Source organism: Centroberyx affinis, unplaced genomic scaffold (genome assembly GCF_046629955.1).
Source record: "Centroberyx affinis isolate AG114_WGS23_722 - 3 ecotype Tasmania unplaced genomic scaffold, CSIRO-AGI_Caff_v1 ptg009474l_1, whole genome shotgun sequence".
Classification (NCBI taxonomy): Eukaryota; Metazoa; Chordata; class Actinopteri; order Beryciformes; family Berycidae; genus Centroberyx; species Centroberyx affinis.
The window spans coordinates 199520-215420 of NW_027284543.1; the positions used below are offsets into that span (position 1 = coordinate 199520).

General features: G+C 39.0%; 1 protein-coding gene and 1 long non-coding RNA gene across 4 annotated transcripts; both read left to right on the forward strand.

Moving 5' to 3' along the window:
- Positions 1-746: 746 nt before the first annotated feature.
- On the forward strand, positions 747-6028 carry dhdds (dehydrodolichyl diphosphate synthase). 3 transcript variants are annotated; one of them, XM_071514645.1, is made up of 9 exons: positions 747-781; positions 1175-1255; positions 1786-1902; positions 1993-2135; positions 3110-3226; positions 3340-3441; positions 3568-3682; positions 4798-4905; positions 5265-6028. In XM_071514645.1, exons 2-9 carry the CDS (start codon positions 1193-1195, stop codon positions 5505-5507), a joined length of 1008 nt encoding a protein of 335 aa, XP_071370746.1. In that variant the 5' UTR covers positions 747-781; positions 1175-1192; the 3' UTR covers positions 5508-6028. The 3 variants fall into 3 exon arrangements, with proteins under 3 accessions (XP_071370746.1, XP_071370747.1, XP_071370748.1); XM_071514646.1 differs by having other exon boundaries at positions 748-769; XM_071514647.1 differs by lacking the exon at positions 747-781 and adding an exon at positions 807-948.
- A 785-nt stretch (positions 6029-6813) lies between these two features.
- On the forward strand, positions 6814-11109 carry LOC139640449 (uncharacterized). Its single transcript, XR_011694917.1, has 6 exons — positions 6814-6987; positions 8499-8525; positions 8719-8748; positions 9300-9350; positions 9627-9683; positions 10411-11109. It is a non-coding gene; the product is annotated as an uncharacterized lncRNA (long non-coding RNA).
- Positions 11110-15901: the final 4792 nt, after the last annotated feature.

Below are 15901 nucleotides of genomic sequence, written 5' to 3' on the forward strand. Positions count from 1 at the left end.
ACATTTGATCATCTTTATAAAATAACTATAAAATAGCATTGTTATAGATTAGACTACCTAAACGTATAGCTAAATTGTTAAGATTAGCTTCACGTTGACAACTTTAAAATGCTGCTTACATGTGCATGTATGTCAATAAATCAGTATTAATATTCCAATCATTTATGAAAAATATAACTCTCTAAATGGGGACAGTTTGCATAATGAGTACGTTTACTTATACTTATGTACTTTTACATAAGTAAGATTTTGAATGCAGGACTTTTACTTGTAATGGAGTATCGTTACATTGTTGTATTGCTACTTTTACTTAAGTAAAAGATCTCAGTACTTCTTCCACCACTGGTAAGTAGTATCAAACTGATGCGTGGCGTAAGAGGATAGGGTCTTTAAAGAGAAAAAAAAGTTTAAAGTTGAGTTAATGCTTATCTCAAAATTGATTTTTGTGTGGTGGTTTGCCTTATGATAACCGGCTGGGAGTCATTGTTTACACACCTATTTATTTCCCAATAGATCACTGATAATATGCAGAGTTTTCAGATAGCAAAGCAACGAACCCGCCGAGCGTCATGTCGCTGTCCTGGCAAAAGAAAACACACAGAATGCACACAAAACAAAACAAATGCACATGCTTTTTTTATGTTTAATGCAAAAATAGACGTTTAGTCCATCCTCATACTGCAAACATCTGCTCGACTGACACAGGAAGTAGTCACCGTTCGGCTACGTCACTTACTCCAATGCGGAAGAGGACGTCATCGTAAAAGCTGTGAGTTGGAAGGTTTGTGAAATGTGATAAAATAATAGCGACATTGTGTACAAATTACCGTGCAGTTCAATAATTTGAATGAATGACGCACTTGTCGTTGTGTATAGGTGTTTGCCTGGCGATGTAGGACTGGGTTTGCGCTTTTTTAGCTCCATAGCAGTGAGTGTATTGCATATATGGTAAGCCTGCTACGGAGAAATCCACATGACTGCATGATACCAGTCAAAATCCAGTATTTTTGAAGATGATGTGTGAATGGACTATTCGTATGATTTTTCGCTTCGTTTTTGCAGATTGGTTGACGTCACCTAGTCGCGTTTCTGTTACAGTACAGTTCGGTTTGTGAGGTTTGAGATTTGAAAAATGTCTTAAAATCCTATTCATCATTTTTTTTTTTTTTTTCAGATCGCTTAAAGCTTGAAGATGTCGTGGATAAGGGAAGGCGAATTAAACCTCATTGAGAAGCTCTCCGCCAACATCCTGAAGGTAAGCCTAATATCATGCACCTCTCTGTTATGTAAAGTAGTAACGTTATACTCTGCCAGTCTAAAAAGTCTGGACACCTGACTGAATGCAATATGTTTTTCATTATCCTAAAGCCATTTTGATCTAAAGGCTTATGCTTAAATGCTTGAAATTAGTTTCTTAGACAAATATAAATAGTGGAGTTGATGCCTATGTATGAATTTCTTTCCAAAGCCTTTGGCTTTCCATCAAGGCAAAGGGCGGCTACTTTAAAGAATCTATAATATAAGATAGTTTTGATTTGTTTAACACTTTTTTGGTCACTGCATAATTCCATTTGTGTTATTACACAGACTCTGAGGTCTAATCTTATTATTCTAAAATGTGGAAACGGGTAAAAATAAAGAAAAATGCATGTGTCCAAACTTTTGACTGGTAGTGTATATTAACTAAAGCAAGCAGGTAACACTGTATTATTGCATAGCAGGATTGCTGCTTATTACTCAGTCAGTATGCCCCATTACTGCCTTGACTGGCACTGTGTCTCACAGGCAGGTCCGATGCCGAAGCATGTGGCCTTCATTATGGACGGAAACCGGCGCTTCGCCCGCAAGAGGAACGTGGAGCGACAGGAAGGACACATGCAGGGCTTCAACAAGCTGGCAGAGGTGAGGCTGTCTTTTTCAAAAGCAGACCATGAAGGCTATTAGGCCAAAATGGGTTCATGTGACTAATATATTTGTGAACCTCCCCACCAGACGCTACGCTGGTGCCTGCACCTGAACATCCAGGAGGTTACAGTTTACGCTTTCAGCATTGAGAACTTCAAGCGGGCCAAAGATGAGGTGGATGGGCTACTGGAGCTGGCCAAGCAGAAATTTCTCAGGCTGCTAGGCGAACGGTGAGTATCGGGTTGAGGGTTCTTTAAGAGATTTAAAGAAGCTGTTTTCCTTGCCGTTTGCATGTGGATGCAAGTCACATTCTCAACATCCTCTGTGATTCACAGCTTCCTTAAAATAAAGTGGAGAGGAACCAGACATTCCTGTAAAACACAAGAGAGTTTAGGAACAGTGTTATTATGCCTATGGGGCCGGCGTTTTAGTGCTATAACCTGCACTAGAACCAAAACCAAAATAATCCTGAAGCCCCCTGCCATGAAACCTTACATTGTCTGTGATGTGGAGTAGAGAAAGCAGAACGTGCCTTCAGTGCTTTAGTGTTTAAAAAGTGTTTAGTTTAAAAATTCTTTGTAAAAACAGCATTGAGCTTCAGTTGGGTTTTCAGCAGGGTTAGGAAGCACTTTTCCCAAGCATCCGTTTAGTGCTGCCAGCTAAGGTGTTTTGGTCTTTTAAGGCACGTATAGCCCTTTGAGACATGCTTGTGATAAAGGGCTATATAAATAAACATGACTAGACTTGACTGGTGTAGGCGTGCTTGCTCCATATTACCATTATTGACCTCCAAAACGATGTCATGCTAACCACTGCATTGATTTAGTAAGATGTGGACTGAAGCCAGAGTGGCCAAGAGGAAGAGAAGCTGATTTACAGCCAAAAGGCTGCTGGTCCAATCCTTGGCAACAAGAGGATGGTTTCTTTGAGTTGTGAGAGGTGACTGGAGGGTGTTTGGTGTTTACTACAGTGTCCACCATCACTGACAAAGTGCCTTCAAGCAAGGCACTGTACCCCAAACCGCTGCAGGGGCGCTGCACTCCGACCACTCTGAGACAATTCCTGTGTGTAGGCAGCTTTGTGTGTATTTAGGACACAAAGCTTTGGACATGTTTCAGCTGCCTTGTGTGAATTGTCAGTAATCTTCTCGTTCTCCCTGTTCTTCTTCGTGTTGTTCTTGTCTTTCTCCTCCTCCTCCTCCTAGGGACAATCTGGAGAAGCACGGCGTCTGTATCCGGGTGCTGGGGGACTTGACTATGCTGCCGCTGGACCTTCAGCAGCTCATCGCCAAAGCTGTGGTGACGACCAGGGCTCACAAGAAGTATGCAACCTTCACCACCATATAACATGTTACCCATGTGACAAATGTACGCAATACACATAACATCTACAAATACAAATGAGTAAAGATTCTGTTCTATTCTCGTACTGCAGATGTTTCCTGAATGTGTGCTTCGCCTACACCTCAAGACATGAAATCACCAATGCAGTCCGGGAAATGGCTTGGGGAGTGGAGCAGGGCCTGATCAAATCAAGGTGAAGATCAGATCGAGTTTACCCCTTCAGTATCCCAGTAACATATACATAATATGACATATCGTATAAAAGAAAATGTTAGGCGCCGTTGCTCTAACTGTCAGCTTGTGTTTGTGTGGCGCTCAGTGACGTGTCGGAGGCGCTGCTGAGTGAGTGTCTGTACAGCAATAACTCTCCCAACCCTGACCTGCTCATCCGCACCTCTGGAGAGGTGCGCCTCAGCGACTTCCTCCTCTGGCAGGTGAGGATGGGACTGACTTCATTTTAATTTCCTAGGAAAATTAACAGCGAGCAGATATGAGATTTTAGAGGTTTTTTTTTTCAGGATTTCAGGCCTTCTGGACTCTCAACTCCTGTTAATTTCTAATGAAAGTTTGCTATTTTCTCTCTATTTTTCCTGCTTTTGTGTGTTCCTGATCACATCCCTAAATGAGGATAAAGAGCGTTTAACATCAGGTCTGTAATGTAGCATTGCTTTAAATGTCAGTGTTAAAGTTAATACCCCCAGTTCAGTGATCTCACTAATAATTTGAAAACGATCAAATAAGCTTTGCAGATTCGAATTTGCGAGCTTGGTTGAGTGGCTGGTTTTCATTGCAAATTAGGAGTAAGAACTCATTCCTTTGAAACAGGCACTGTAGCTGTAACCATAGCAACTGCACTAGTATACACCTCAATATACACCTCAGTGAACTTGCTCAAGCTATTCATCACAAAACATTATTTTAAACAAGGTTTTCAGTCAACAGTCAATTGAAACAGAATCAGCTGCCATACCGAACTCCTCCTGCTGCAAGCCTGAACTTCACTTTGATTTGAACTGACTAATGGAGATAATTATCATCATGTAATTTTCAAGTAATTTTATCATTAGCACTTGGAAATTTCAATAGATTTCAATTTATTTTCAATGGATTTCAATGATGAGGTCACAGAAATGGGCCTTTAAATGTTCGGAGCAACCCAGAAGCTCACTGGGCTTGACTCACACCACTGGATGTCAGGCTCACATCTCAATCTGAAAATGAAAACTAAAACAACATGAAATAAACATGGAATTAAACACTTGGAAATTTCTTGCATCACATATACATGATATTGGACCCTAAACTGGTCTTGGGAAAGGCAGGGAGGCAAGGGGTTTTTCTTAGTTGCTGTTATTTCTGTAACAAAGCTACAGTACAGAACAGTGGTAAGAGAAAATACAGAGCACAGCCAGAATACAAGGTCTATGACATATTAACCGGATGGGCCGCATTATATATGATCTGAGCACTGGGAGTGTCAAATTCTGAAACATTTTACCGCTAATCCTCTGAGACGTGTATTGATTTAATTTTATCTTCCGTCCTGCAGACCTCCCACTCATGTCTAGTGTTCCAGTCCGTCCTGTGGCCCGAGTATTCATTCTGGAACCTGTGTGAAGCCATTCTCCAGTATCAATTCAATTACAGATCCATTCAGGTAAGGCTGTATTTGCATTGTTGAGACACCATTTGTTTGCAAATCTGCACTGGAAGAGAATATTATCTACCAATGCAGATTCCCATATTTGCAACAACAAACAAATATCTTTTAAAAAGAACAAGGTAAATATCTTGGCAATAGTACTTAATGAAACAGTCATGTAGCCTACTGTCTGCCTTGCACTGTCTGTTGTCCATGTAACATGTTGAGTCAGTATGTGCTGTGAAACTTGAAGATGTCAACATCCATCTGCTCCAGTGTCACCAACACCATTTACTGCACCTTTTTTGTACTTGGTGAGTAAAGTGATCCTGACTTGTGTATCTGATCTGCATTTGATCTGTGTGGCGTTTCAGAAAGCCAGAGATCTCCATCGAGAGGATCAGGCCCTGCAGCAGCTAGAGGCGGACCGCACCTGTGTAGCAGAGCTCCTGCAGCATCATGGGAACGGAAAGCCCGCCGACGCCCAGAGAAGACAGGAGACGCTGCTGCACTACACAGCCCGCCGCGAGGAGCGAGTTCAGGACTTCCTAGACGCACTTAAGCACAAGAGAGACTCTTTCATCACTGACTTGTCCAGCCAAGCCGTCCTGGCCTAGGGAGGCTCCAGAGAACAGACCCCATGTTGAAGTGGGGACAACCCCTCTGCTTTCCTCTTCCGAGAAGGGCTTCTGTGGAAAAGGGAAGAGCGAACAGGAACTGGAAACAGTTTCTTTTTGTATTACTGATTTATACAAAGACGAGAGGGTAATTTTACCCCTATGGGGCTGTAGTATAATGGGGATATTTATGTTTGTTGATAAAAAAAAAAGTCTAATAAAAGGAAATGTCTGGTCAAGATGTAGCTTAATAATTAATAAGTTGTGTAAATTTTGTGTCAAATGCATGCCATTGATTGGAAGATCAAGTTCTGTGAGCCAAGGGCCCCGTCTTTTGGATGTTTTCCAAAGCATTTAGCCGGAGAAATATAAACCAGTATTTTGCATTCTTGTTGTGGCCCAAAGAAAGCAATCTCAGTGTCATTTGTTGAGTTTAATGTTGATGACATAAAAAACTATATCTTGACCAGCTTTCTTAGTCAGAATAAAGTTGTGATTAGCTGTATGTCAATGTTATTAAAAGATGTATGATTCACTTCTTTGTACTTTTGCCACGTGTCAAAGTTATTTCCATTTTTTTATGGCTGTCGTCAGTTATGGCAGTTCTCACCACCATCTGGCCAAATGGAGTTATTTGCATACTAACTTGTGCTGCAGCAAAATATTACTTTGCAACGTGTCATGCCTCTAGCGCATAACATCTCATGGGAAGCCAAATTAGGAAAACAGGATTCAGTCATCAAAAAAAGTCAGGAATATGGTTGAATATGTTGATCTACTAGTTGTATCTTTTATTGAGTGCAAATAAAGCAAATTTGCAATACTGACTAGTAACAATTAGATTAGTAACATGTAGTGATGTAGTGGCACATAAAAAAGTGGGTAAATTATGACCTCCTGTCATTGATCATTATATACAAAAGCCAATATGAACAAAGTTAATTGAAACTTTATCACCTTATCTTCATACAACAAACATCTGTTTGATACTATGAATTTACAAGGATTAGTGAGTCTAAAAAGCTGGACAAAATGAGTTTAGGTGGGGTTACCCTCCACAGCAGTCCTGTTTACAACTAAGTGAACAAACGTAACTGAAAGTAAAAACAACTAAACTACCGGGCGCCTATTTTGAATTACTTGAACAACCCTGGGAATAAATGCGACTGCGCCGCCTTGCGACACCGATCAGTATTTTCCATTTTCACGGGACTGCCTCTTTAACAATGGGTGGCGCCTGCAAGCATGTGACACATTTGCATCCAATGACAGACTTCGAAATACAAAACTGGTTCAAACCGGTTTCGTTCTTATATTTCAGTGTATAAACTATTAAACATTCGGTTGTATTATACATTCGCCATTTTACGCACCAAACCTATACTGGTCCTCTATAACCTCTCGGGGAAAACGCGTATTTACGGTCACATTTTTCTACATTTTCTACCCACCTCCTACCATCAAGATGCCCAAAAGAAAGGTAAGGATGTTTATTTCGAGTAAATGTATATTTTTTTTGTGTTGTAACGACTGAGGTTAACGTGAGGTTGAATTTGATATGATTTCTGCATCAGAAGAACGTCATCATCGTTACCTACTGGCATGGCGGCCAAACAGTGGAGACCTATTTTGTCATGTTTTCATGCATCTTCCCATGCATTGACAAGTAAAAAAGTGGATAAAATAGTAAACGTGCCGTTGTAACAAGAGAGATGCGACCGATTTATATCGCGAATTTAATTTCAAGCCAAACTGCAACCATTTCAGATCGCTGTTTGCGCCGTGCAAAAAAAAAAATATTGGCGCTATCTGGGGTTTCTCTTTGACAGCGCCTTTTGGGCTGTCGACCGCAGGAGAAATACCGCTTGGTTCAGTGCAACAACATTATTTTTCGGAACAGGTTTTTTTATTATTTTTTAACAAGGCGAAACGATACGGCCTGAGGATTAGGGTGTGTACTTCTGTCATGTAGGAGTCAAGATAAGTTCAAGCTCAACCTCTGAAGTTGTGGAGGGAGATGGGGGAGGGGAAGAGGGAAATGTTTTTGTTTTATGTTGGTATTCCCGCTTTCGACTATCAAGTTATTCACGCGTGTAGTTTTAAAATAGTTTACATTTATTTATTTTTTTTCCCCGCCAGGTTTTAGTCACCCGAGGCAATTCCCTAAAGCACCTTGCCGTGTATCAATCAAAGCAAAACTGGAAACGCCATAACAGGGCGAAATGCTTCATAGGGTTGTAATAACAACGTTTAATAAGCTATCTTTTATTAGGATCACATGATTCTGCAGCAGCTAAAACAAACGTCGTTTACATTCAATATTTTACCCATTTAAGATTTATAAAATAGTCTTTGTGTGTAAAAAGAAAAATATATATATATATATTATTTATTTAAAAATAAAAATAGTTTATTTGTGAAATCTCGACTTTCTTGTAATTGTGATTCGTCCAGCAACCTCTGCAGGTTTGTGCCTGGTTGCATACACAGCCTATTGTGTGGAGGTACAGATTAGAAACCTGGTAATCTTATCATCTTCTTAACAGCTGTCTGTCGGCGCGCGCACTGATACAAAACAAATAAAGTGTCAGCGCGCCAAGGCGGTGTCATGGTGACAGGACAGCCCAGATTTGAATTCAAATATGAGCGGGAAGTTGCAAGCAGGAGTGCCGCTTTTTTCTGTCTTTCTGTAATTGTAACCCTTGCTATAGCATAAATATTAATAACCTCTTCCCACTGAACGACAAAAAGCCTTTTATTTCTCCTTATTTATGTCCCTCCACTTTGCTCATACATCATGGGATCACATGAATATTGTCAGTGCCCTCTCCTTTGTTTTTGTTTGCTTGTAATGTGGATGCTGTAGGAATTTAAAATCATTGTACTGTTGGACTCATTGTGTGTTGCTCTGGATGCATGCTGCTATAAATTTTCAAGATGTAATTTAACTTTTTTTTTTTTTTTTTTCCCTGTTCTGTGTATTTTTAACAGGCTCCTGCTCTTGAAGAACCTGTCAAGGTTTGTATCCATGTTTGTGAAAATCATATTTTGTTAGGATCATTTGTTGAAAAAATCAAGCAGATTGGTCTGATTATCTGCAATTATAAATAATATTAATGAATATAAATAAACACTATATTGTCTATAAACGGAGTCTATTAGATTTAATGCTTTTAGTGAAGTCCCTCTCTTCCTTCTCCTCTCTCCATAGGCAAGCAGAACCTCCCCGCGGCTGGCAGGGGTAAGCTCCATTAGAAACAAATAGATTTCCTTAAACTTAATAAGAATTTCAGCTTTGTGACTTTTGTTACTACTCCAGCACTTACACTGTGTTTTCTTCCTCTGAGCAATAACATAAACCAGTTGTAATATGCAGCAACGGCCACTAGGTCACGCTTATATTTGTACACACATTTTGGCAACACTCATCACTGGAGTCATGTTTCATTCTACAATGCTAACTGTTAAATCATCAAAATATCGTTACCCGCATTTCCTTGTCTGTGAAAAGCAGAAGTAACAAAGAAAACATTATTTCTGGTTTTGTGACTTCAATGGAAAGCAGATTGAGGGATTATTTTTCAGTAAGAGACAGTCACAAAGCCTCTGATAAACCATTGAATGTCTCCAGCTATGAGGAGTGTCTCCATTTAATATTTATATTTTTCAAAGTAACCCATGCTCATCAAGCTATTGCCTAGACTTCAACTGACAGATGTATGTTGTCACTTAAGATGAAATGCTGAAAATTATTTTTGTTTTAAAATTACTTTTTTTGTTGTTCTCTTGCAGAAACCTCCAGCTCCAAAGCCGGTACCCAAGACCAAAAAAGCTGCACCAAAAGTATGGAACAGATTGATGTCACCAGTTAATTGTAACAGCATGCCTCTGTATTATGTGTCACATGTGAAACTGATTCTTGAGCTTTATCAATTCTTGGAAGGGAAATCAGGTTTGCCCTAGTTCCAGGGCAAAATGGGGAAAAGCCTGTGAGAAACAATTTAGATGTTTTGCTACAGTTAATTCAGCGTTTTTCTGAAGCATGTGACAAAATGAGTAATAGCTTGAAGGCTGGAGAGCTGTAATGTGTCAGTAATCATGTCTCATGTTATCTTGTAGAAGGCAGCCAAAGGAAAGAAGGCCAATACAGCTGAAAATGGGGAAACCAAGGCTGAGGTTTGTTTCCCTTTGAAAAGATGCTCCCACTACAAATCTTTCACAAATATCATGTCGCTCTTTTTTTTAATCACTTGTGTGCAGAAGAAAAGCATAAATCATTGGATAATAGGCTACATCAATATCCATATATATATGAACAGGCAGTTTAGAAAATCTCCACTTTTATTTAAAAAATTGAAATCACAGGATTTCCATGGGACTTGAAAGTTCTTGGAAGTTTGTGGATTTGAGGAACAAGGCCTTAAACGTTTTTGAAAATGAGTGCATACTTTTTTTTATTTCATTTTTTGTTTTATATTAAAGTATAGCACCCAAATTTATCATTCCTCTTCATCCTAGGATTCACAGGAAAACCCTGTGATGGAGATTTGTGTTGATACAACAGCAGATTTAAAATGACGAGATCATGAATAATAAATGAGGCCTCTATGACATAATTCTCAATGATTATAATTCATAATTCTGATCAACGTCATGTCTTACCCAAAAAATGCTGGTTTTGAGCCCTTGAATTTCACCAAACAAGACCGTAAAAAGTCATTTAAGTCACATATTTTAATAAAAGTTAAAAAAAAAAAAAAAGGAATCAACATAAGGAATCAAATGCAACAGAAAAAATCCAGGCATCGCACTAAAAGTCGTGTTGGAAGTGTAACAAGCCTTGCGAGTAACATAACACACTGCTTTCTCTTTATGTTTTTTTTAATTTATTTTCTTTACCTAGGCGCCAAAGGTTGAGGCCACTGGAGACGCCAAATGAATAACGGTTGAAGATGTGCTCATTCTGTGTACTTGGTGATTGTACAGTTTTAAATAAGTATTTTTTACCAAGTTTTATATTACAAATGTCATTTATAGTTTTGTTTTGGGCTTGCACTTGATGTAACGAAGCTGTTCCAAGGGGGTTTCTCACATTCATATCCATTTTTATGCCATTTTGAAACGAATACCGTCCATATCCCGTAAACGTAGCATTTTTATCTAGTCTAATCCTGTTTTTTAACTGCTGAATAATACGGATATTTTCCTACGTTTTGGATTTTAAATCTGATTTTAAAACCCAAACATTATAAGGCAGCTAAAGTATGTTATTAAAAAAAAAAAAAGTATAGGGAGAATATGATCTTTGGTTTTTTCTCCTAATATTTTAATGTATAACTAATAATGAATTGCTTACCAAATGTTTTGAAACACTGTATATTGACATGAGATCTAGTCAATGAAAACACCACAGAAAAACATTCTGTAAGGAGAACTTGTATTAGGTCAACAGTTAAATACATCCCAATAACATGTATGATGTGAACTTTGTCATCTGATGAAACGTTCTGTTCATTAAATTATGTTCTGTAACAGTGAAAGGAAGCTTTTCTGACCGAATTAAATGTTCTAAATGTTCTTGAATAAAATGTTCCAAAATGTTTATTAGTGGTATTTGTAAATCCGTATATCTTTGTATATGTAGTTTTTATACAAAGATGTGATAGTGAGGTGTTCAGAACGAGTGTATTGCTGTTGTCAGATGGAAAACCATCTCCAACACGTCAACTTTTAAGGAAACAGGAATACATTACCTGGCATTGTTTTATATTGATAACTATTCCCATTTCCCCACAGCGATCATTAAAGTTTATCTTATGATGCTTAATTATACAATAGGTTTTTAAAGGGACTCATAACCCATCGCGTCATTAAATTCACAATCCATTAAAGTATATGTAAGCAGTGAAGTAAATAAATGAAAATTCAAATTGGAGTAGTAAGATTTCCCCTGACAATACTGACAGCAATATTCAGCAGGTTCTGTAGAGAGAAAATTACCCCCAAAACATTAGGACAAGGACCCCAGAATGGATAAACATTGTTATGGATTTCCTCAGTTGAAATGCTGCTATCATACAATTTGACTTCACACAAATTCAACCACATAACTAATCTAGTGGCAGCTGGCAAACAAACTTGAGGACACCTTGAGCCCCTCTGATCCTTCTGCTCATAGACATGTTTGGGATTAATTCCCTGTACAATCTGTAGATTATGTACTGGACACAGCGTCTGTCAAGATGAAGTATCTATCACTCCGTCTCGAGGAGAAATTCTCATTATCAAGGGGGGAAGAAACGAATAACATTTGTAATTGTTGTAATTTTTTTGTGTGCTTTTTTGAGTATTTTTTTAAAGGCAGTAATTTTACTTAGTATGTTTTTTCCTGAAATATTGTACTGAACACGTTAGATCACATCCATTACAAAATAGGCTACAAATTGTGTAGGCTCTCTATCAGCATCAGAAACTGGACACTGGTAACTTGTTCAATTGTGGAGTCATTCACAGTGAATGGTCAGTCTGTAAAGTTTTGCACTTTATTGTGTAATTTCTTTTTTTTTTTTCCAATTAGAAGAACCTAGTTTGAACTCTGTCCTCTCATCCTTTTAGAATTGCATGGAAAATATCACATCTAACAAAGTTCTCTTTTCTAAAATGTAACTCAATTTTGTTTGTGAAGTTAATGGTTTTATTTTATTTTATTGAATACTGTACAAAAAGCTGTGGCTGGCTCCAAAAATTGAATACAATGTGGTCATGAAAAATTGAAAAGGAGTCATGGAGAAGTCATGGGAAAAGGTGTAGAAACCCTGTGTGAATACATGATTTTATATGCTTGCAGCCTATGTAGATGCTGTGTGTTGAAATGAAATGACGAAATATGGGTGCATTTTCTCCTATTGGTCCAGATCAGGAATGGTCATCCACATGTCATGGAGGGCCAGGAGTCTGCAGCTTTTCATTCCAACCAAACACTACAGCAGCTGATTTCACTGATTATCACTTTCAACCAGAGAGGAAGAAGTAATCAATGAAACCCTGTATTCACCTGAGGTTTCTCCCATTCCTTAATAAGGTTTTCTTGGGAGTTCTTCCTTGTCTGCACTGGCTCTAAGGTTGGTGGTGCTGGTTAGGCTAGACTAAGTTGGTTAGTTGGGGATTATTATGGTTTTTCAACATCCTGGACTCTGATCACCATCCATTACGTTGTTCATTTGTTCTCCTGCCATCAGGACGGTGATTCAGGCCTCAATTGAAGTGCAACAGAACCAACAACTCTTATTAAGTAATGCCTACCATGCAGCCCTTTGCACATGTTTTTTATGACTATGTATTTGTATGTTGTCTGTATGTATCTATTTATGTATGTTGTCTTAAAGTTTTATGTGTGTTTGTCCTCAAACCAATTTTCCCTTTGGGGACAATAAATGCATTGAATTGAATGCTGTTTTTGTGCTTTGTTTTGTTTTGTTTTCCTTGTGTTTTATTTCATTTGCATGCTGTAGCCTATTACATACTTTTTTGTGACTGATTGTTGATTAGTTAGATCTAGGTTGGCTCATTCTGTGTAAAGTCCTTTCAGACATGCTTACTTGACTTGATGGTAACCCTTTAAATTACAGGCCATTAATTATGCAATAATGACCGGAAATAGCTAATATCCAAGTAAAATAGATGTAATAACTAGTTATAGCATTATGACTGGTAATATATAAGTAAAACAATTATACCGGTAATTATATTAGACAAGTGGCATGACCACAAACTTCTGAAAACTTAGAAAGGTGCTGGAGACGAAGGACAAACTGGTTGAAAAAGGACAAAACTCACTGTCTACACTGATTCATCTTCCACAGAGGGGAGAGACAGTCATTACAGAAAGTGACCACACCTGTGCAGAAACAATGTTTTCATTTGCTTACAAACGTAGCCAACTCCACACTAACTGTACACAAATAACAACAGAAACCCAGAACAGGCCAAGCCTGGTAAAAAGCAGCTTGATTTACTTGTATATTACTACCAGCCATTCTAATGCTAAATAAAGAGTTATTACATTTATTTTACTTGGAAATTAGTTGTTTCCAGTCATTACTATATAGTTAATGGCCTGTAATTTAAAAGGTTACCGACTTGACTTGACTGAAGTGGTTGAAGTGAAAACCTGCAGACTCTTGGGCCTCTGTGGCACATGGATGTTTTTACACCGCACCACCAGCAGAGGGCAGTGTCAGATCACAACAGACGAGTCAAACTGACGAGCACGGACTTGACAGAGATGATTTAGTACTTTCCCCCATCCAGCAGGTGTCCCAGTCTCCACTGGTTTCCACAGCGTGTGAAACTCGGTCAAAAATGACGCGGATTGTTTTGATGTGTAGAAAATCATTACCCAGAATGGATGTGTGGTTATATGACTTATATTGTTGGTTTATGTTTAACAGTGCTCTCCAGGCTCTCCACAGCGTCCTGTAGCTCCAAGGACGATGCAGCAGCAAAGGTGGGCTCCCAATGTGGGTCAAAGTTGACAGGGGAGACCCTCCCAACCCCCCTAAGCATCCCATCCCCCACCTCACCAGGGTAGCCTCCCCCACACCTCCACACTAAACACACTAAGAACACCCAAGCACTCACAAAGCAGAGACCAGACCTCCTTGTAGGAGATGATAATATCCCTGTCATTTTAAAATAGGGATTTATAGTGTGTGGTATTATTTTTTTTTTTATCTCCTGAGGGATCACTATAATATTCTTGTAGGACCTTGTAGTTCTACTGTGATAGTTATATGATGCAGTAATATAGTGGAGGACAATAAGGAACAATATGTGTCAGTAGCCTACATGAAGGGACAAGAGGGGGCATCAATAAGAAGGTGAAAGGTCATAGATTTTGGGTTGGCCTGTGTTGGGTGACCATATGGACAGGTTGCTCCTTTGGGATCTTAGAAAATGGTGTTTGTCATACATTAAATCACCTTTTCCTTACAAAAAAGAGCAACATAATAAAGCTGTAAGCTGTTAGGGTTTTGGGTGAGAAATCAGGATCACTGGTCATCTGCAAACCTAGAGAAGAGTAAACTAAATGGAAATAACTAAAACAAACAAGCCCTGTAGATGAATCCAGCACCATTCTACTTGTCAGACAAACGCCTCCTCCACCCACCCCCCTTTCCCCTGCATCTGATCATAAATCAGCCTCTGCAGAGCCGGCCGGGGTGAACGGGTTTAAACACATTCCTCAGCTGGGGGAGAAAGGACGGTGTCCCCAAGACAAAAGCTGCACTTACCCTCATGTACCCTAAAGTCATTTGAGGGTAACCATAAGCGTAATGCCACATGTGGCAGTAGGAGGGGGGGGGGAGCTGATACCGAGTCAGCATTTTTTTTTGGGGGGGGGGGGGTGCAAGCAAAATCAGAGGCAGGAAAGTGGGGGTGATGCTTAGAAATAGGTGGTGTTGACACAAGGAGTGTGAAAGAGAGAGAGACAAATTCCAGTTGTTTGGAGGCCTTTGTGTAGATTAAATCCTCTATCAGTACCAAATGCACTGTAGCCTCACAACACAGTTGGTCAATAAATGTCATTTGACAACTGCAGGGACAAATACCCAAGATTACATTACCACATTAAATCGATTTTAAGCTCAAGTTATCCAACACCATGAAGACATTAACTGGTGAATAGGGGAGACAAGTGAACAAAATGTGGTTAGGGGTAGCAATACTGAATAAAACATGTGTTTGCACATGTAAATAACATTAATTCAAATTTTGGCTGCTTGAATTTTCTTAATCTTCTGCTGTTGACAACATAGAGTGCTGTATATCTGCAAGTATAGCCAAAATACAATTATCCAGATCCAGTAGCACTCCAAACTAGATTAAAATGCCTTTAGTTTATTTGGGTATTCATTATGAAAACCCCATGGCATTCAACTTCATCATTCTTCACCCTGATGAAAGCCATGGGGCTGAAACACATTGGGCACAATTGTCATAATGAATAGCCAAATAGAATAAAGGCTTTTTTAACCTATTTTGGAGAATGTCTTTGATCTCTTTCTTCCTCGAGACTATGGACTCCTTTTTTCCCATACAGCACTCAAAAATACTATCTTTAACATCAGAAACTAAGAAGCTTTCCAACCCATGTTTTCCAAACGGTTTGCCCACTTAAAATATATTCCAAACGACTGTCATCTTCATATACAAATCCATTTTTTGTCCATTTTGCCTATATATCTCTAAGCTTTCTTGCAGCATGGGTAGTCTCTCCATGCCCTGGTAAACATGGCTACTTCATGTGACATGTGACAAAACTGACACACACAGAAAGGAGACAAAATGTTCCAGCTGATAGAAACATACAAGACCACACGGACGAGCTCATT